The 22,619-nt window shown below is 41.0% G+C and overlaps 1 protein-coding gene across 2 annotated transcripts; it reads left to right on the top strand.

The window, feature by feature from the left end:
* Positions 1 to 454: 454 nt before the first annotated feature.
* Positions 455 to 21,862, top strand: LOC104088763 (F-box/FBD/LRR-repeat protein At1g13570-like). Of its 2 annotated transcripts, XM_070199728.1 has the most exons (5): positions 455 to 698; positions 2,721 to 3,532; positions 3,620 to 3,775; positions 3,908 to 4,212; positions 21,852 to 21,862. In XM_070199728.1, exons 1-4 carry the CDS (start codon positions 686 to 688, stop codon positions 4,202 to 4,204), a joined length of 1,278 nt encoding a protein of 425 aa, XP_070055829.1. In that variant the 5' UTR covers positions 455 to 685; the 3' UTR covers positions 4,205 to 4,212; positions 21,852 to 21,862. The 2 variants fall into 2 exon arrangements, with proteins under 2 accessions (XP_070055829.1, XP_009591794.1); XM_009593499.4 differs by lacking the exon at positions 21,852 to 21,862 and having other exon boundaries at positions 3,908 to 4,426.
* The last annotated feature ends 757 nt before the right edge of the window (positions 21,863 to 22,619 follow it).

Below are 22,619 nucleotides of genomic sequence, written 5' to 3'. Positions count from 1 at the left end.
TTAGCCCATAGTAAATGTCGAAATCGATCCATCGTCACTACTTTTTCGAGGTTAGACTAGATAGTTACTAGGCACATGTTATTTATGTACTCACGCTACGCTTCTGCACTAACCGTGCAGGATCTAAGGCAGGTGCATCTGGCAGTCTTATCGGTGTGCACCCCGTTACCCTGAGGCCTAGTGGTGAGCTGCTTCCTGAGCCGTTTTGCAACACCTAGAGTCTCTCTTTTGCACTTATTTTCTGTTTACTTTTATTTTAGATAGTAGTTAGAATTTTGTATATTATACTAGTTGCTCATACACTTGTAACACTAGGTCTTGACGCACGTACTAATAGACTTTATGGTTTTGGAGTACTTATATCACTGTGATTGCCGCTAAGATGCTTAAAAGCACATAAATTAAGAAACCCAAAAATTAAAAGTTAAGGTCTATAATACATATTTTTGCTAAACACAAATTAAAACCTAGAGGATATTTCGGCTAAGGCCTTAAATGTGGACTCCTTTGACGCTTCTCCTACCTTTCCAGCACTTGAGTTGGTCGATCATGGAGTTCAATCCTGAATACTTCTTTGCTCTAATTCCGAAGGAGTAACTGTAACTTGTCCATCTTTCAACTTAAGAAGAACTAGCGGCTTGTGAAAATTGATCTCTGACTTAATAGGCTAGTGTTGCTGCAACCGATGGAGTTGAGCGGTATGTTTATTTAACTCTAACTCGAGATTATGAAATTAATATAGGTGTATTGTATCTTAATATCTATTATGGCTGTCAATATTACATCTTGCAACTAGTATATATCATAGCCACCGTAATTAGGGATTAAACGATTATTCTTGTCTTGGGTTTGAAAACACTGTTATGATGAAATTAATCTCATGATACTTGGCTACAACCCTGTTTTATCTCCTGTGTTAATTTCGTTAACTATGAAATTAAAAATATAAATAGACAGACTTGTTGGTAGTTGTTCAACGGCGGCAGCAAATAGAAAATTTCCTGATTTCTTTGGGCAGAGGTACTTGCCGACGGCGGCGGGCAAGAACGCAAGTTTGTCCGACAACTCCGTTGTTTGTGAATATTTCTGAGAAGCAAACACTCAAGCAAAAATAGTACAATTTATGAGAATCTATTTGATTGAACACGGAATTTAAAAAAAGAATTTTTTTTTGAACTTGTAATGTAAAATGAACCACATATATTTTATGTGACTATAAATCATTGTATAAATATATATTATTTTTAAATATGGAAAGTGGCCATTCTTTTTGGCACGGACTAAAAAAGAAATAAGTTCACATAAATTGAAATGGAAGGAATACTATATAGTAAATTAATTGGAAAACGTTTTTGGCTTCACGTGGCAAGGGTAGTCGATGCGGCTTAATGTTACCGAGTTTACTAGAACCAGCTACTTTTGACGTAGAACATAAATTTATATGTAAAAGTTCATCAAAATTGCAATAAATAGTAGAGATGAATTCAGAACTTTACCAATATAATGGGTTCAATCTTAAGAATCTTAAAGATTGGACCCGTAAAGCTTAAATCTTAAATCTGCCTTTGGTGGCTGATGAAGAGTTTTGTATTTGAGGGATGGTTCTTTGCTTCTGTGGCTAGTATGACTCTAGGGTTTTGATGTTGCCTTTTTTGGTTTAATAACTAAGCTTTTTGCATTTTTGCTCACAGGATGGAATCAAAAATAAATATAACACTAAGGGGTCGTTTGGTTGGAAAGAAGTTATGCCAGGATTAATTATTCCGGGATTAGTTATCCCTGGATTAATTATTCTACCTTTCCATGGGGATAAAAAAAAATACTACAATCTCGGGATAACTAATCCCGAGATTAATTATACCGTAATTTTCTACCAACCAAACATGTAATAAACTCTTCTTAAATTTAGTCTCAGGATTAATTATTCCTTATCTTTCGTACCAAATGAAACCCAAAGGGTTTACATGTAGTTACACATCAAAGTGGACTATCTATTTGGAGTCTTGTATTCTTGGGATGTCTCTTACCCAAAGGAAGGACATAATGTATATCTTATGCTTTTGGAATGTCATAGAAAGAAGATTTTGTGTCTCTTACCCAAAAGGACACAACATATGCCTTGTACAGTTATACTCTTGAAACGTTAAATGGGGGAGGTTTTTAATTTTTGCCCAAAAGTGAGAATAAGATAAATGCCTTGGACTCCTCGGGTGTTAAAGTAGAGACAACTTCTCCTTTTCCACCATGTACTTGGATAAATGATTATAGATTACTATGATGGATTAATTAGGTTGTATATATGTTTTTTCAATGTTAGTTAGGCTAGATTGATCATTGATCAAAGTCACTTAATTACTTAAATATATCCAAGATTCTCAATTAACACTTGGGTTACTGAATGTTTTTACGTTCTAATTAAATATGTATATTTGAATATATTGATTCTTCTATTACTATTTAATTAATCCAAGAAGTAGTCACTTCTGTGTATTGTGACTCTTGATGGATAAATGAAGACACACTTAGTTGAATAAAGAACTCTTAGTTCTATCCGCTTCACTATAAAAGACACGTTTTGCTCGGTATTTTAAGACTCCAATTAACGTTACAAAATCAACATGACTCAAGATATGCAACTCTCCCTTTTTTCTTTTATTTTTTTCCTCTTCTTTTAGGATTATAAGTTTTAAGCGCAAGACTAACTCAACTTCTTCTAACAGATAGTGAAAGAGTTGATGTTGAAAAGGATAGAGAAGATAGAATCAGCACTCTGCCAAGAAACGTTATAGATGGTATTCTTGAACTCCTGCCGGTAGAAGATGCGGCAAGAACTAGTATTCTATCAAACAATTGGAGATATATCTGGGCCATGCTTCCTAATTTGGTGCTGAATAAGCTCTTTTGCAATAAATTAGCAGCAAGATCTCAATATGTCTTCAAAGACACTATAGATAAGATTCTGTTACAGCATTCTGGAGACATAGTGAAGTTTGTCCTTGATGTTTCAGCAATAGTTTTATTTCCCTATCCAGATATTGATAGATGGATGATTTATGTTACTAGAAACGGTGTCAAGGAGCTAACCCTTAAGTCAAATTATACTACTTATAATGTGCCTTCTTATGTATTTAATTGTCCAACACTGACACATTTGGAACTCTTAAACTGTGTCTTCAAACCACCAATTTCTTTTCTTGGCTTTCCGAATCTTGTAACACTTCGTCTGGAAAAAATAACCTTTGTGCCAACTCCAGAGTTTTGTGTTATCAATGCGCCCCTTCTTGTCAATTTGACCTTTATGTACTGTAACAGTACTAAATATTTGAACATTGTTTCATCACGGTTGAATTCCTTGGTTGTTCGTGAGAGTCACTATGATATTGAACTAAGTTGCTTTATGAACTGCAAAAATTTGGCAGCTTTATACCTTGCGACTAATAATCCAATATCTGCTGAAAGATCAAAATTGGAAAAGCTTCTTCTTAGCTTGCCTATACTTCAGGTGCTTACTTTGTGTTCATTTTTCCTTGAGGTAAGAGTTTGAGGTGTTGTTTTACTTGGATATCTTATAGGGATCATCCCTATTCATGTGATTCTTATTTTTGTATTTGCTTCAAAGCTTTTGAGTGCAGGTGCAGTTCCACAAGAGCTTCCTTTTACACTCAACTGCTTGTGGAATCTAATTTTAGGTGTAAACATCGGCCAAATGGGTCAGATTTCTTACACTCTCGAGTTGATTAAGAGCTCCCCCAATTTGAGTAAACTTGAGATTTGGGTAAGAAATGGCAAATATATATATGTGGTCATACTCTAGCTAGTAGATATATGTATGATCTGGTTCGTTTTTAGACTTCACATATTTAAATATGAGAATCTAAAATAATCTTGGATATCCTTGTACCATTAGGTCAATGCTACCAGTGTCACTGTTGAAGCAGTTTCGGAATATCTAGACACAGCTGACTGCTTGAACCAACCACTTAACAAGCTCAAATATGTGGTCATACATTTGTTTAAGGGTTCAAAAACTGAGCTGTTTTTCGTAAAGCTATTGTTTGCTCGTTGTCCATCTTTGAAAAGTATGAGCATTAAGCAAGCAAAAGCCTCTGGTTCCAAGGAAGAAAGAAATATTGTCATAGAATTGGCGCGTTTCCCTAGAGCATCTCCCGAGGCAGAGCTACTGTATTTTCCATGCTCGGATTAGGATTTTATGTCAGTCATCTGTGATTATGGCAGGGACGTCTGTTGACTAATCAATTAAAAATTGATGAAGTATTCTTTATTTAGTACATGCTTTATATCTGATCTTATTTATGTATAATATACATTACGTTAGGTATCTTTAATTAAACTTTTCTGTATAATTCAGTTGTGGCAAGTATCCTTTTTTGAGAAAGAATCAATTAAATTTTCGTATTTTATCTTACACATTCCTTTTAAGTTCGAATCTGTATTATATTAAAAGTTGGGTAGTTTGCAATATGATCAAGCCAAGTGGCAAACTAAAATGAAGCCACTTGACAATTTTAAGACAACAATGATAATTTAAAATTATAAATGGAAACATAATTAATGAAAGTAGTAGTTGAATGAGTCTTGTTTTTTTAATTATGATAGGAAATATATTTGACATCTGTTGACTAATCAATTAAAGATTGACGAAGTATTCTTTATTTAGTACAAGCTTTGTATCTCACCTTATTTGTGTACAATATACATTACTGTCGGTATCTTTAATTAACCTTTTGTGTATAATTCAGTTATAGTAGGTATCTTTATTTTAGAAAGAATCATAGGGATTTTAATTTGAAAAATAAATAACATAGTGTATTATAATTTAGTTAACCTTTTTTTTTTTGTATAATTATGGTAGGGACATTTGTTGACTAATCAATTAACGATTGATGAAGTATTTTTTATTTAGTACAAGCTTTGTATCTGACCTTATTTGTGTACAATATACATTACTTTAGGTATCTTTAATTAAACTTTTTTGTATAATTCAGTTGTGGTAAGTATCCTTTTTTGAGAAAGAATCAATTAAATTTTCGTTTTGTATCTTACACATTCCTTTTAAAAGTTGGGTAATTTGCAATGTGATTAAGTGTAACGACCCGAACAGTCGTTTTGAGCATTACAGCCGTGTTCTCCCTTTTACTGCTCAATTTATGCTTTACATTTGTTATATGACTTGTCGGGTTAATTGGTTTGGGTCCGGTGAGGTTCTGAAATGAATTGAGACACTTAGTCTCCAAGATGAAAACTTAAGTTGAAAAGGTGGACCGGATGGTGACTTATGTGTTAACGACCCTGTAATAGAATTTTGATGATTCTAATAGCTCCGTATGGTAATTTTAGACTTAGGAGCGTGTCCGAAAAATTATTTGAAAGTCCGTAGTTAAATTAGGCTTGAAATGACTAAAATAGAAAGTTAAGTTTGGAAGTTTGACCCGGAAGTTGACTTTTTGATATCGGGATCAGAATTCGATTTTGGAAAATGGAATAGGTCCGTTATGTCATTTATGACTTGTGTGCAAAATTGGAGGTCAATCGGATTTAATTTGATAGGTTTCAGCATCGAAAGTAGAAGTTGGAATTCATTAGTTTCATTAGGTTTGAATTGGGGTGCGATTCGTGGTTTTAGCGTTGTTTGATGTGATTTGAAGCCTTGACTAAGTTAATATGATGTTTTGGGACTTATTAATATAATTGGTTGCGGTCCTGGGGGCCTCAGGTGAGTTTCGGATGGTTAACGGATCAAATTTTGGACTTAGAACAAAGCTGAAAATTTGCTGCTACTGATGCAACCGCACCTGCGGAACTTGGCTCGCAGGTGTGAGCCCGCAAAAGCGAGCTCCTTATCGCAGATGCGGCCAGGTGTGGCTGGGGCTGTGATCGCAGAAGCGGCCCCGCACATGCGAGTGTTTGATCGCAGAAGCTCAAGGTCGCTTGGTGAAACAGCTTCGCAGAAGCGGACAACTTCTTGCAGAAGCGTGTGAATTCCATAGAAGCGTGGTTAGACGCAGAAGCGGCAACTTCGCCGCAGAAGCGGGAATCGTAGAAGCAGCTTAGTGAGCTGCAGAAGCGAAAACCCCTGGATAAAATAAAATTAGAGGGGTTGCGGGATTTTGGCATTTTTGGACATTTCCAACACGGGGTGAGGCGATGTTTGAGTGAGAAATCACGGGAAATCTTAAGGTAAGTTACTTGTGTTAATTGTTAGTTAATAATATTGAATTATCATCGATTATTCCGACTAGATTACGTGTTTTGAGGTGAAATTCGAGAAATTGGACCTAGGGATTTCAAAATAAGAATTTAAGATTTGAAGATCGAGTTGATGTCGGATTTTGGTAAAATTGGTATGGTTGGACTCGTGGTTGAATGAACGTTCATATTTTGTAATTTTTGTCGGGGTTCCGAGACGTGAGCCCATGGGCAAATTTTTAGTTAAATTTCGGATTTTGTTGAAAAATTAGTATTTTTATATGGAATTAATTCCAATAAATTGTATTGACTGAATCGAATTAATTGTGACTAGATACGAGGCTTGCGGAGACCAATTCGCGAGGCAAAGGCATAGTGGAGTAAGGAATTACATGGTTTGAGGTAAGTAACACTTCTAAACTTGATTTTGAGGGTATGAATCCTTGAATTACATGTTGTATGAATTGTTTGGAGATGACGCACATGCTAGGCGACAGGCGTGTGGGCGTGTACCATAGAAATTGTGACTTGAATAAATTCTGGAGAGTTGTAAAATTAAAGAATCATGTTATTATCCTCATATCCTCCAAGTGTTAGAGAAATTGAGTTGAGACACACTAAAGATCATGTTTAGGTTACACGTCGATATATTTTGGGATTGTAATGACCCGACCGGTCGTTTTGAGTATTATAACCCCGTTCCCCCATTTACTGCTCAATTTATGCTTTTATAATTGTTTTAAGACTTATCGGGTTAGTCAGTTCGGGTCGGGAAGGAATTCAGAGTGAAACAAGACATTTAGTCTCATAATTAAAAATTTAAGTTAGAAAAGTTGGCAGGATGTGGACTTATATGTAAACGACCCCGGATTTGACTTTTGATGATTCCAATAGCTCCGTATGATGATTTTGGACTTAGAAGCGTGTCCGAAAAATTATTTGGAGGTCGGTAGAGGAATTAGGCTTGAAATGGCGAAAGTTAAATTTTTGGGAAGTTTGATCGGGGGGTTGAATTTTTGATATTTGGGTCGGAATCCGATTCTGGAAATTTGAATAGGTCTGTTATGTCATTTATGACTTGTGTGCAAAATGTGAGGTCAATCGGACGTGATTTGATAGGTTTCGGCGTCATTTGTAGAATTTAGAAATTTCAAAGTTTATTAGACTTGAATCCGTGTACAATTTGTGGTTTTAGCGTTGTTGGATGTAATTTGAGGTTTCAACTAAGTTCATATGAAGTTTTAGGACTGGTTGGTGTATTTAGTTGAGGTCCCGGGAGCCTCGGGTGAGTTTCGGATGCTTAACAGATCGAAATTTGGACTTGGTAAACTGCTGAAGAATGCTGGTTGTCTGTTACTGGTTTCCTTCTATGCGATCGCGTGAGAAGGTCCACGATCGCATTGGCTTGTTTGGGCAGAGGTGAGATTTGTTCAGTGCGATCGCATGAAGGCACCCGCGCTCGCGTAGGCTTGTTGATGTAGTGTTGATTTTGTTCTTCGCGATCGCGTGAGGTCAACTGCGATCGCGTAGGTTGGGCCAGTCTGTGCTATGTGAACGTGTGGGAGATGTCGCGTTCGCATAGGGGAACTTGAGAGGTAGCTGGGCCGCGCGTTTGCTCTATGCGATCCCGTGAAAAGGGCTGCGATCGCGTAGAGCTTGGATCCTGTGCATCACGATCGCGTAGGGTCTTTTCTGGGCAGTGTAAAATTGAGCTTCGCGATCGCGTATGTTTGTCCGCGATCGCGTAGAGCAAATGACTAGGCAGCGAGTTTAAGTTCTTAATTTTAACCGATTTAGAGCTCAGATTGAGGCGATATTTGGGAGATTTTCAGAGAAAACAACGGGGTAAGTGTTCTTAACTCAATATTGGTTAAATTACCCGAATCCATGGTTGTTTTTAACCTTTAATAGGTGAATTAAGTTGGAAAATTTAGAAAACCTTCTTGGTTTAAATTGAAGATTTGAGGGTCGAGTTGAGGTCAGATTTTGGTAAAATTGGTATGGGTTGACTCGTGGTTGAATGTGCTTTTGAATTTTGTAACTTTTGTCGAGTTCCGAGACATGGGCCCCACGGGAGATTTTTGAGCTAAATTACGGATTTTTATGAAAAACTAGCATTTCTTATGGAATTAATTCCAATAAATTTTATTGACCGAATCGAATTATTTGTGGCTAGATTCAAGGCGTTAGGAGGCCAATTCACGAGTCAAAGGCTTAGCGGAATAAGAATTTCACGGTTTGAGATAAGTAAGTTTTAAATCTAGTCCTGAGGGCATGAAACCCCAGATTATTGTATTATGTGAGTATTTTGGAGGTGATGCACATGCTAGGTGACAGACGTGTGGGCGTGCACTGTGGGAATTGGGACTTGGTCCATTCCGTGAAACTGGAAAGTTGAATAAGCTTGTTGTTAGCTATGTGCTCTTTCTGTGCTGTATAAATTTGATAGTGAATCATGCTTAGGCTATGTGTTGGTGCTGTAAAGACCCCAGTGGTCGTAATACCTGTTGAACCTTCCTGCTTATTGTTACTTGTGCTCAGTCATAGTATTACTTGTATATTATACCTCAGTCTCTGTTCTTCATTGCTGATACATTATATCATTCTGTTTTGGGCTGATTCCCCTTTATTACTGGGGGCCGTGAGACTAGAGATGTTGATTACTGAGTGAGGCCGAGGGCCCGTTTGTGAGGTATTGATACCATAGCACGTGAGTTGTCCGTGCAGATCTTGATATGATACTATAGCACGTGAGTTGTCATTGCGTATCCAGATATTACACTATAGCACGTGAGTTATCCGTGCGGATCCAGATATTTATTCTATAGCACGTGAGTTGTCCGTGCGGATTATAGAGCTTGGTCTGTAGGAGCTCCTCTAGAGTCTGTACACCCCAAGTGAGCGCAGGTACCTATTGAGTGTGAGTACTGAGGGCTAAGAGCCGAGTGATTGAGCTGTTGTGATGAGTGGAGTGACTGTTGCCCTGAGAGGGCTGTACTTGCTTTTCAGTGTTGTTGCACTTAGTTGCTATCTGTCATTGTTGTGAAATTTCTGAAAGATTTATTATCCAGATTACCTGAAGTTGAACTATATAAAATCGATTTGACTGAAACTGCCAGGTTTGAAAGCATGTCTATTCTTTGTTGGAATTACTTAAAATGAACTATAACTGTGTAGCTCGCCACTATCTTCAGTTTCTTATTTATTATTGTTACTTGCTGAGTTGGTTGTACTCATAATACACCTTGCACTTCGTGTGCAGATCCAGGTGTTCCCGGACAAAGCGAGTGTTGATAATTCGCACAGTTGATCTTTCGGAGATTCAGAGATAGCTGCCGTGTTTCGTAGACCTTGCTTCTCCTTCCCTATCTTCTTGTTTACTGTATTTGGTCTCAGAATATTATAGACCGTATTTTCCAGACTTGTATTCATATAAGATGCTCATGTACTTAGTGACACCGGGTTTTGGGAGTATTTATATTTGTACTTGTGAGATTTTCTTCCACTGAATTTAATCATTATGCTTTCAAATTTAAAGGATATGTGGTTTATTGAGATTTTTGGCTTGTCTAGTTTTGAGATAGGTGCCATCACGAAGGGTTAGGTTTTGGGTCGTGACAAGTTAGTATCAGAGTCTATGTTACATAGGTCTCATGAGTCATGAGCAGGTTTAGTAGACAGTTTGAGCAGTTATGTCAGGATGGCATGTCTGTGGTGCAATACGAGATGAGATTTTATGAGTTGGCTCGTCACGCAGTCTGGTTGGTTCCTACTGATAGGGAGAGGATTAGGAGGTTCATTGATGGCCTCACATATCAGCTACGGTTACTTATGACTAGGGAGAGGGTATCTGGTGCTACTTTTGATGAGGTAGTTGACATTGCTCGGCAGATAGAGATGGTTCGTAGCCAGGAACGTGGAGAGAGGGAGGCTAAGAGGCCTCGTGGTTTAGGTGATTTCAGCGGTGGTCCTTCGGGGGGGGGGGGGTCAGTTTTACCGCGGTAGGGGTCGTTCTTACAGAGACGCTCAGACAACTCGTCCAGCTCATTGTGGTGCATTAGCTAGCCACAGTTCTTAGAATGCTCACTCACGCCAATCTTCATTCAGTGCACTACCAACGCAGAGTTCTCATCATGCCTCATCCGCTCAGGCTTCTACAGGTAATTCCTCGGGTTATCAAGAGCAACAGTTCCGTTAAAGGAGGGGTTGTTTCGAGTGCAGGGAATTTGGTCATTTCAAGAGAGATTATACTAGGCTGTTGAGTGGGGCTCCACAACAGAGTTCTCGATTGACGGCACCAGCACCAGCAGTTTCACCACCTGCCCAGCCAACTCGGGGTGGGGGTCAGGCAGCTAGGGGTCACCCAAGAGGGGGAGGCCAATCAGGTGGTGGTCAGGCCCAATTCTATGCTTTTACTGCTAGATCAGATGCTGTTGCTTCAGATGCTGTGATCACAAGTATTATTTCAGTGTGCCACAGGGAGGCTTCTATATTATTTGACCCTGGTTCCACTTATTTATATGTATCATCGTATTTTTCTCATTATCTGGATATGCACTGTGAGTCCTTAGTTTCACCTGCTTGTGTGTCTACACTGGTGGGCGGTATTATCATGGTGGACCATGTCTATCGGTCGTGTGTGGTAAATATTGGGGAACTGGAGACTAGGGTTTATCTCTTATTACTCGGTATGATTGATTTCGATGTAATCTCGGGTATGGATTGGTTGTCTCCATATCATACTATTCAGGACTGTCACACAAAAACTGTGACGTTGACGATGCCGGGATTGCCAAAGGTTAAATGGAAAGGTTCTCAAGATTTTGTTCCTAGAAGGGTAATTTCTTATTTGAAGGCCCAATGTATGGTTGGAAAGGGATGTTTGTCATATTTGACCTTTGTGAGAGATGTTGATATAAGTACTCCTCCTATTGATTCGGTATCGGTAGTACGAGACTTCCAGATGTATTTCCTGCACACCTGCCGGGTATGCCACCCGACAGGGATATTGATTTCGGTATTGACTTGTTGTCGGGCACTCAGCCCATTTCTATTCCTCTGTATCGTATGGCACCAACTGAGTTGAAAGAATTGAAAGAGCAACTCCAGGAACTCCTTGAAAAGGGGTTTATTAGGCCTAGTGTGTCACCTTGGGGTGCACCGGTTCTGTTTGTGAAAAGGAAAGATGGTACTATGCGGATGTGCATCGATTATAGGCAGTTGAACAAAGTTACAATCAAGAATAAATATCTTTTGTCGCGTATTGATGATTTATTTGACCAGCTTCAGGGAGCGAGGGTGTTCTCCAAAATTGATTTGAGATCCGGATATCACTAGTTGAAAATTCGGGATTTGGATATTCTAAAGACGGCATTCAGGAATCGTTATGGCCACTATGAATTTCTCGTGATATTTTTTGGTCTGACCAATGGCCCAACACTATTTATGCACTTGATGAATAGTGTATTTTAGCCATATCTTGATCTATTTCTCATAGTATTTATTGATGATATCCTGGTGTACTCACGTAGCCAGGAGGGGCATGCATAATACTTGGGTATTGTATTACAGAGACTGAGAGATGAGAGGATTTATGCCAAATTCTCTAAGTGTGAGTCTGGCTCAGTTCAATGGCATTCTTGGGACATATAGTGTCTAGTGAAGGAATTAAGGTGGATCCGAAGAAAATAGAGGCAGTTCAGATTTGGCCCAGGCCATCTTCAGCTACTGAGATTCGGAGTTTTCTCGGCTTGGCCAGTTATTATCGTCGCTTTGTGGAAGGTTTCTCGTCTATTGCATCGGCTTTGACTAAATTAACCCAGAAAGGTGCTCTGTTCAGGTGATCTGATAAGTGTGAAGAGAGCTTTCAGAAGCTCAAGACAACTTTGACTACAACCCCAGTATTTGTGTTGCCTATAGGTTTAGAGTCTTATACTGTGTATTGTGAGGCATCGCGTATTGGTCTCAGCGCAGTGCTCATGCAAGATGATAGGGTGATTGCCTATGCGTACAGATAATTAAAGGTACATGAGAAGAATTATCCGGTCCATGACCTTGAGTTAGCAGCTATTGTTCACGCCTTGAAGATTTGGCGGCATTATTTATACGGTGTCCATTGTGAGGTTTATACCGATCAACAGAGTCTACAACATCTGTTTAAACAGAAGGATCTTAATTTGCGGCAGATGAGGTGGTTAGAGTTGCTTAAGGATTATGATATCACCATTCTCTATCATCCCGGAAAGGCCAATGTGGTGGCTGATGCCTTGAGTCGTAAGGCGGAGAGTTTGGGCAGCTTAGCATATTTACCGGTAGCAGAGAGGCCTTTAGCCTTGGATGTTCAGGCCTTGGCTAATCAGTTTGTTAGACTGGATGTTTCGGAGCCAAATCGAGTTTTAGCTTGTATGGTTTCTCAGTCTTCTCTTTATGATCATATCAGAGAACGTCAGTATGATAACCCCTATCTTCTTGTCCTTAAGGACACGGTTCAACACGGTGTTTCCAAGGAAGTCACTATTGGGGATGACAGTGTATTACGGATGCAGGGCAGGCTATGTGTGCCTAATGTAGATGGTTTGCGTGAGCTGATTCTCCAGGAAGCTCTCAGTTCGCGGTACTCTATTCATCCAGGTGCCGCTAAGATGTATTAGGATTTGAAGTAGCACTATTGGTGGAGACGAATGAAGAAAGATATAGTTGGATTTGTAGCTCGGTGTTTAAATTGTCAACAGGTAAAGTACGAGCTTTAGAGACTTGAAATTCCGCAGTGGAAATAGGAGCGTATTACCATGGATTTTGTAGTAGGGCTTCCATGGACCTTGAGAAAGTTTGACGCTATTTGGGTGATTGTGGATCGGTTGACCAAATCCGCGCATTTTATTCCGGTTGGTACCAATTATTCTTCGGAGCGATTGGCTGAGATTTATATCCGCAAGATTGTTCGCCTACACGGTGTTCTAGTGTCCATCATTTCATATCGGGGCACGCAGTTTACATCACAGCTTTGGAGAGCAGTGTAGAGAGAATTGGGCACACAGGTTCAGTTGAGTAAACAATTTCACCCTCAGACGTACGGACAGTCCGAGCGCACTATTCAGATATTAGATGATATGCTACGTGCTTTTGTAATTGATTTTGGGGGTTCTTGGGATCAATTTCTGCCACTCACGGAGGTTTCTTACAATAACAGCTACCGGTCGAGTATTCAGATGGTTCTGTATGAGGCTTTGTATGGGAGACGATGCCGGTCTTAGGTGGGTTGGTTTGAGCCGGGTGAGGCTAGGCTATTGGGTACTGACTTGGTTTATGATGCTTTAGAGAAGGTCAAAGTGATTCGGGAACGACTTCACATGGCAGAGTCTAGAAAGAAGAGTTATGCCAACAGGAAGGTTCGTGTTGTTGTTTACATGCTTGGGGAGAAGGTTCTGCTCCAAATTTCACCCTTGAAGGGTGTGTTGAGGTTCGGGAAGAAGGAAAATTTGAGCCCTCGGTATATTGGGCCTTTTGAGATACTTAAGAAGATTAGAGAGGTGGCTTATGAACTTGCTTTGTCACCTAGTCTATCAGGTATTCATCCAGTGTTCCATCTATCCATGCTCCAAAAGTATGTTGGGGATCCGTCTCATATTTTGGATTTCAGTATAGTACGGCTGGACGGTAATTTGACTTATGATGTGGAGCCGATAGTTATTTTAGACCGGCAGGTTCGAAAGCTGAGGTCAAAGAACATAACATCAGTAAAGGTATAGTGGATAGGCCAGCCATGCGAAGAAGCTACTTGGGAGATTGAGCAGGAGATGTGGAGAAAATATCCACACCTATTTGAGACTCTAGGTATGATTCTAAACCCGTTCGAGGATGAACGTTTGTTTAAGAAGGGGAGAATGTAACGACTCGGCCGGTCGTTTTGAGTATTATAACCCCATTCCCCCATTTATTGCTCAATTTATGCTTTACAGTTATTTTAAAACTTATCGGATTAGTCGGTTCGGGTCCAGAAGGAATTCAAAGTGAAACGAGACACTTAGTCTCATAATTGAAAATTTAAGTTAGAAAAAAGTTGGTCGGATGTGGACTTATGTGTAAACGACCTCGGATTTGAATTTTGATGATTCCAATATCTCCGTATGGTGATTTTGGACTTTGGAGCGTGTCCGGAAAATTATTTGTAGGTCGGTAGAGGAATTAGGCTTGAAATGACGAAAGTTGAATTTTTGGAAAGTTTGACCGGGGGGTTGAATTTTTGATATTGGGATCGGAATCCGATTCTGAAAATTTGTATAGGTCCGTTTTGTCATTTATGACTTGTGTGCAAAATATGAAGTCAATTGGACGTGATTTGATAGGTTTCGGTATCATTTTGTAGAATTTGGAAATTTCAAAGTTCATTAGACTTGAATCCGTGTACAATTTGTGGTTTTAGCGTTGTTGGACGTAATTTGAGGTTTCAACTAAGTTCATATGAAGTTTTAGGACTGGTTGGTGTATTTAGTTGAGGTCCCGAGGGCCTCGGGTGAGTTTTGGATGCTTAACGGATCGAAATTTGGACTTGGTAAATTGCTAAAGAATGCTGGTTGTATGTCACTGGTTTCCTTCTATGCGATCGCGTGAGAAGGTCCGCGATCGCATAGGCTTGTTTGGGCAGAGGTGAGATTTGTTCAGTGCGATCACTTGAAGGCACCCGTGCTCGCGTAGGCTTGTTGAGGTAGTGTTGATTTTGTTCTTCGCGATCGAGTGAGGTCAACCGCGATTGTGTAGGTTGGGCCAGTCTGTGCTACGCGAACGCGTGGGAGATGTCGCGTTCGCATAGGGGAACTTGAGAGGTAGCTAGGTCGCGCGTTTGCTCTATGCGATCGCGTGAAAAGGGTTGCGATCGCATAGAGCTAGGATCCTGTGCATCACGATCGCGTAGAGCTAGGATCCTGTGCATCACGATCGCGTAGGGTCTTTTCTGGGCAGTGGAAAATAGAGCTTCGCGATCGCGTATGTTTGTCCGCGATCGCGTAGAGCAAATGACTAGGCAACGAGTTTAAGTTCTTAATTTTTACTGATTTGGAGCTCAGATTGAGGCGATATTTGGGAGATTTTCAGAGAAAACAATAGGGTAAGTGTTCTTAACTCAATATTGGTTAAATTACCCGAATCCATGGATGTTTTTAACCTCTAATGGGTGAATTAAGTTGGAAAATTTAGAAAACCTTCTTGCTTTAAATTGAAGATTTGAGGGTCGAGTTTAGGTCGGATTTTGGTAAAATTGGTATGGGTAGACTCGTGGTTGAATGGGCTTTTGGATTTTGTAACTTTTGTCGAGTTCCGAGACGTAGGCCTCACGGGCGATGTTTGAGCTATATTTCAAATTTTTATGGAAAACTAGCATTTTATTATGGAATTAATTCCAATGAATTTTATTGACCGAATCGAATTATTTGTGGCTAGATTCAAGGCGTTAGGAGGCCAACTCACGAGTCAAAGGCTTAGCGGAATAAGAATTTCACGGTTTGAGATAAGTAACAGTTTTAAATCTAGTCCTGAGGGCATGAAACCCCAGATTATTGTATTATGTGAGTATTTTGGAGGTGATGCACATGCTAGGTGACAGGCGTGTGGGCGTGTACTGTGGGAATTGGGACTTGGTCCATTCCGTGAAACTGGAAAGTTGAATAAGCTTGTTGTTAGCTATGTGCTCTTTCTGTGCTGTATAAATTTGATAGTGAATCATGCTTAGGCTATGTGTTGGTGCTGTAAAGACCCCAGTGGTCATAATACCTCTTGAACCTTCCTGCTTATTATTACTTGTACTCAGTCATAGTATTACTTGTATATTATACCTCAGTCTCTGTTATTCCCTGCTGATACATTGTATCAATCTGTTTCGGGCTGATTCCCATTTATTACTGGGGGCCGTGAGACTAGAGATGTTGATTACTAAGTGAGGCCGAGGGCCCGTTTGTGAGGTATTGATACCATAGCACGTGAGTTGTCCGTGCAGATCTTGATATGATACTATAGCACGTGAGTTGTCATTGCGTATCCAGATATTACACTATAGCACGTGAGTTGTCCGTGCGGATCTAGATATTTATTATATAGCACGTGAGTTGTCCGTGCGGATTATAGCGCTTGGGCTGTAGGAGAACCTCTAGAGTCTGCACACCCCAAGTGAGCGCAGGTACCTATTGAGTATGAGTACTGAGGGCTGAGAACCGAGTGATTGAGCTTTTGTGATGAGTGGAGTGATTGTTGCCCTGAGAGGGCTGTACTTGCTTTTCAGTGTTGTTGCACTTAGTTGCTATCTGTCATTGTTGTGAAATTTCTGAAAGATTTATTATCCGGATTACCTGAACTTGAACTATATAAAACCGATTTGACTTAAACTGCCAGGTTTGAAAGCATGTCTATTCTTTGCTGGAATTACTTAAAATGAACTATAACTGTGTAGCTCGCCACTATCTTTAGTTCCTTATTTATTATTGTTACTTGCTGAGTTGGTTGTACTCATACTATACCTTGAACTTCGTGTGCAGATCCAGGTGTTCCCGGACAAAGCGAGTGTTGATTCTTTCGCACAGTTGATCTTTCGGAGATTCAGAGATAGCTGCCGTATATCGCAGACCTTGCCTCTCCTTCCCTATCTCCTTGTTTACTGTATTTGGTCTTACAATATTATAGACCGTATTTTCCATTCTTGTATTCATATTAGATACTCATGTACTTAGTGACACCGGGTTTTGGGAGTATTTATTTTTGTACTTGTGAGATTTTCTTCCGCTGAATTTAATCATTATGCTTTCTAATTTAAAGGATATGTGGTTTATTGAGATTTTCGGCTTGTCTAGTTTTGAGATAGGCACCATCACGAAGGGTTAGGTTTTGGGTCATGACAAGTTGGTATCAGAGCTTAGGTTACATAGGTCTCATGAGTCATGAGCAGGTTTAGTAGTGTCTTGCCGATCGGTACAGAGACGTCTGTACTTAGCTTCGAGAGGCTGCCGAACCCTTAGGAAAAGAATTCACTTTCTTCTATTATGTAGTGCGAATTTTGTTGATTCCGGAAACTAAATTTTTGTTATTCTATTCTCTCACAGATGGAGAGGACATGTACTACCGGATCGGATGGTCAGCCACCAGTGCCACTAATTTGGGCCGCGAAAGGTCGGGGCCGTGGTAGAGTCTGGGGCTGAGGTAGAGGTCAAGGTATAGCTCGTGCAACAGTTGGAGCAGCACATATAGTACCACCAGCTGCTTCAGCTCAAGAGAAGATTCCGGATATAGTTGAGCCGGCGGGACCATCTCAGACACCAGCTGCACCTATTGTGATTCCAGGTTTTCAGGAGGCTCTGGCCCAAATATTGACAGTTTGCACTAGTCTTGCTCAGGTGTTTTCGGCTTAGGTCGCACCTACCACTTTTCAGGCCGAGGGAGGTACTCATGCTCCTGTTGCCCATACCCTAGACCAGGTAGTACAAGGACTTCAGATACTGGGGGCACTACCAGCCCAGCCGGCTGCAACTGCTCAGGCCCAGGTATTTCCTGTTATGGATGATGAGCAGAAGAGACTTGAGAGATTTGAGAGGCTTCGACCTCCACCATTTAGCGGTGCCGAGTAAGAGGATGCTTAGGGTTTTCTAGATATGTGTCAACGGATGCTTCAGACAACGGGTATTCTGAAGACCAGTGAGGTCGCGTTCACTATTTTTCAGTTTTCTGGGGTTGCCTTCAGATGGTGGGAGGCTTATGAGAGGCGCATGCCTATCGGTGCATCACCACTTACATGGCAGGAGTTCTCCATTCTCTGTTTGGAGAAGTTTGTGCCGCAGTCTCGCAGAGAGGAGTTGCGTAGATAGTTCGAGCAGTTACGTCAGGATGGCATATCTATGGTGCAATACAAGATGAGATTTTATGAGTTGGCTCATCACGCAGTCTGGTTGGTTCCCACTAATAGGGAGAGGATTAGGAGGTTCATTGATGGCCTCACATATCAGCTACGGTTACTTATGACTAGGGAGAGCGTATCTGGTGCTACTTTTGATGAGGTAGTTAACATTGCTCGGCAGATAGAGATGATTCATAGCCAGGAACGTAGAGAGAGGGAGGCTAAGAGGACTTGTGGTTTAGGTGATTTCAGCGGTGGTCCTTCGGGGGGGGAGAGGGGGTCAGTTTTACCGCGGTAGGGGTCGTTCTTACAGAGACGCTTAGATGACTTGTCCAGCTCATTGTGGTGCATTAGCTAGCCACGATTCTTACAATGCTCACTCACGCCAATCTTCATTCAGTGCACTACCAGCGCAGAGTTCTCATCATGCCTCGTCCGCTCAGGCTTCTATAGGTAATTCCTCGGGTTATCAGGAGCAGCAGTTTCGTCAGAGGAGGGGTTGTTTTGCGTGCGGGGAATTTGTTCATTTCAAGAGAGATTATCCTAGGTTGTTGAGTGGGGCTCCACAAAAGAGTTCTCTATTGACGGCACCAACACCAGTAGTTTCACCACCTGCCCAGCCAACTCGGGGTGGGGTCAGGCAGCTAGGGGTCACCCAAGAGGGGGAGGCCGATCAGGTGGCGGTCATGCCCGATTCTATGCTTTTCCTGCCAGACCAGATGTTGTGATCACAGGTATTGTTTCAGTGTGCCACAGGGAGGCTTCTATATTATTTAACCCTGGTTCCACTTATTCATATGTATCATCGTATTTTATTCATTATCTGGATATGCCCTGTGAGTCCTTAGTTTCACATGCTTGTGTATCTACACCGGTGGGCGGTATTATCATGGTTGACCATGTGTATCGGTCGTGTGTGGTAAATATTGGGGAACTGGAGACTAGGGTTGATCTCTTATTACTCGGTATGGTTGATTTCGATGTAATCCCGTGTATGGATTGGTTGTCTCCATGTCATGCTATTCTGGACTGCCACGCAAAAATTGCGACGTTGACGATGCCGGGGTTGCCAAAGGTTGAATGGAGAGGTTCTCTAGATTTTTTTCCTAGAAGGGTAATTTCTTATTTGAAGGCCCAACGTATGGTTGGAAAGGGATGTTTGTAATATTTGACCTTTGTGAGAGATGTTGATATAAGTACTCCTCCTATTGATTCGGTACCGGTAGTGTGAGACTTTCCAGATATATTTCCTGCAGACCTGCTGGGTATGCCACCCGACAGGGATATTGATTTCGGTATTGACTTGGTGTCGGGCACTCAGCCCATTTCTATTCCTCCATATCGTATGGCACCAACTGAGTTGAAAGAATTGAAAGGGCAACTCCAGGAACTCCTTGAAAAGGGGTTTATTAGGCCTAGTGTGTCACCTTGGGGTGCACCGGTTCTATTTGTGAAAACGAAAGATGGTACTATGCGGATGTGCATCGATTATAGGCAGCTGAACAAAGTTACAATCAAGAATAAATATCCTTTGTCGCGTATTGATGATTTATTTGACCAGCTTCAGGGAGCGAGGGTGTTCTCCAAAATTGATTTGAGATCCGGGTATCACGATTTGAAAATTCGGGATTCGTATATTCTAAAGACGGCATTCAGGACTCGTTATGGCCAATATGAATTTCTCGTGATGTCTTTTGGGCTGACCAATGCCCCAACACTATTTATGCACTTGATGAATAGTGTATTTTAGCCATATCTTGATTTATTTGTCGTAGTATTTATTGATGATATCCTGGTGTACTCACGTAGCCAGGAGGAGCATGCATAACACTTAGGTATTGTATTACAGAGACTGAGAGAGGAGAGGCTTTATGCCAAATTCTCTAAGTGTGAGCTCTGGCTCAGTTCAGTGGCATTCTTGGGACACATAGTTTCTATTGAAGGAATTAAGGTGGATCCGAAGTAAATAGAGGCAGTTCAGAGTTGGCCCAGGCCATCTTCAACTACTAAGATTCGGAGTTTTCTCGGCTTGTCCGTTTATTATCGTCGCTTTATGGAAGGTTTCTCGTCTATTGCATCAGCTTTGACTAAATTGACCCAGAAGGGTGCTATGTTCAGGTGGTCTGATAAGTGTGAAGAGAGCTTTCAGAAGCTTAAGACAGCTTTGACTACAAACCCAGTATTGGTGTTGCCTACAAGTTTAGAGTCTTACACTGTGTATTGTGAGGCATCGTGTATTGGTCTCGGCATAGTGCTGATGCAAGACGGTAGGGTGATTGCCTATGCGTATAGACTATTAAAGGTACATGAGAAGTATTATCCGGTCCACGACCTTGAGTTAGCAGCTATTGTTCACGCCTTGAAGATTTGGCGGCATTATTTGTATGGTGTCCATTGTGAGGTTTATACCGATCACCGGAGTCTACAACATATGTTTAAATAGAAGGATCTTAATTTGCGGCAGATGAGGTGGTTAGAGTTGCTTAAGGATTATGATATCACCATTCTCTATCATCCCGGAAAGGCCAATATGGTGGCTGATGCCTTGAGTCGTAAGGCAGAGAGTTTAGGTAGCTTAGCATATTTACCGGTAGCAGAGAGGCCTTTAGCCTTGGATGTTCAGGCCTTGGCTAACCAGTTTGTTAGTTTGGATGTTTCGGAGCCGTATCGAGTTTTGGCTTGTATGGTTTCTCAGTCTTCTCTTTATGATCGTATCAGAGAACGTCAGTATGATGACTCCCATCTGCTTGTCCTTAAGGACACGGTTCAATACAGTGTTGCCAAGGAAGTCACTATTGGGGATGACGGCATATTACGGATGTAGGTCAGGCTATGTGTACCTAATGTAGATGGTTTGCGTGAGCTGATTATCCAGGAAGCTCACAGTACGCGGTACTCTATTCATCCAGGTGCCTCCAAGATGTATCAGGATTTGAAGTAGCACTATTGGTGGAGACGAATGAAGAAAGATATAGTTGGATTTGTAGCTCGGTGTTTAAATTGTCAACATGTAAAGTACGATCATCAGAGACTGGGAGTATTGCTTTAGAGACTTGAAATTCCGCAGTTGAAATAAGAGCGTATTACCATGGATTTTGTAGTAGGGCTTCCACGGACCTTGAGGAAGTTTGACGTTGTTTGGGTGATTTTGGATCGGTTGACCAAATCTGCACATTTTATTCCGGTTGGTACCAATTATTCTTCGGAGTGGTTGGCTGAGATTTATATCCGCAAGATTGTTCGCCTACACGGTGTTCTAGTGTTCATCATTTCAGATTGGGGCACGCAGTTTACATCACAGTTTAGGAGAGCAGTGCAGAGAGAATTAGACACACATGTTCAGTTGAGTACAACATTTCACCCTCAGATGGACGGACAGTCCGAGCGCACTATTAAGATATTAGAGGATATGCTACGCGCTTGTGTTATTGATTTTGGGGGTACTTGGGATCAATTTCTGCCACTCGCGGAGTTTTCTTACAATAACAGTTATCGGTCGAGTATTCAGATGGCTCCATATGAGGCTTTGTATGGGAGACGGTGCCGGTCTCCGATGGGTTGGTTTGAGCCGGGTGAGGTTAGTCTATTGGGTACTGACTTGGTTTAGGATTCTTTAGAGAAGGTCAAAGTGATTCAGGAACGACTTCACACGGCGCAGTTTAGAAAGAAGAGTTATGCCGACAGGAAGGTTCGTGTTGTTGTTTACATGCTTGGGGAGAAGGTTCTGCTCCAGATTTCTCCCATGAAGGGTGTGTTGAGGTTCAGGAAGAAGGGCAATTTGAGCCCTCGGTATATTGGGCCCTTTGAGATACTTAAGAAGATTGGAGAGGTGGCTTATGAACTTGCTTTGTCACCTAGTCTATCAGGTGTTCATCCAGTGTTCTATCTATCCATGATCCGAAAGTATGTCGGGGATCCGTCTCATATTTTGGATTTCAGTATAGTACGGCTGGACGGTAATTTGACTTATGATGTGGAGACGATAGTTATTTTAGACCGGCAAGTTCGAAAGCTGAGGTCAAAGAACATAACATCAGTGAAGGTATAGTGGATAGGCCAGCCAGTCGAAGAAGCTACTTGGGAGATTGAGCAGGAGATGCGGAGAAAATATCCATACCTATTTGAGACTCCAGGTATGATTCTAAACCCGTTAGAGGTCGAACGTTTGTTTAAGAAGGGGAGAATGTAATGACCCGGCCGGTCGTTTTGAGTATTATAGCCCCGTTCCCCCATTTATTGCTCAATTTATGCTTTACAGTTGTTTTAAAACTTACCGGGTTAGTCGGTTCGGGTCCGGAAGGAATTCGGAGTGAAACGAGACACTTAGTCTCATAATTGAAAATTTAAGTTAAAAAAGTTGGTCGGATGTGGACTTATGTGTAAATGACCTCGAATTTGAATTTTGATGATTCCAATAGCTCCGTATGGTGATTTTGGACTTCGTAGCGTGTCCGGAAAATTATTTGGAGGTCGGTAGAGGAATTAGGCTAGAAATGACGAAAGTTGAATTTTTGGGAAGTTTGACCGGGGGGTTGAAGAG

This window comes from Nicotiana tomentosiformis, chromosome 4, assembly GCF_000390325.3.
Source record: "Nicotiana tomentosiformis chromosome 4, ASM39032v3, whole genome shotgun sequence".
Lineage (NCBI taxonomy): Eukaryota > Viridiplantae > Streptophyta > Magnoliopsida > Solanales > Solanaceae > Nicotiana > Nicotiana tomentosiformis.
The sequence above is the reverse complement of the archived record's forward strand: the minus strand, read 5'-3'. Positions and strand labels throughout refer to the sequence as shown.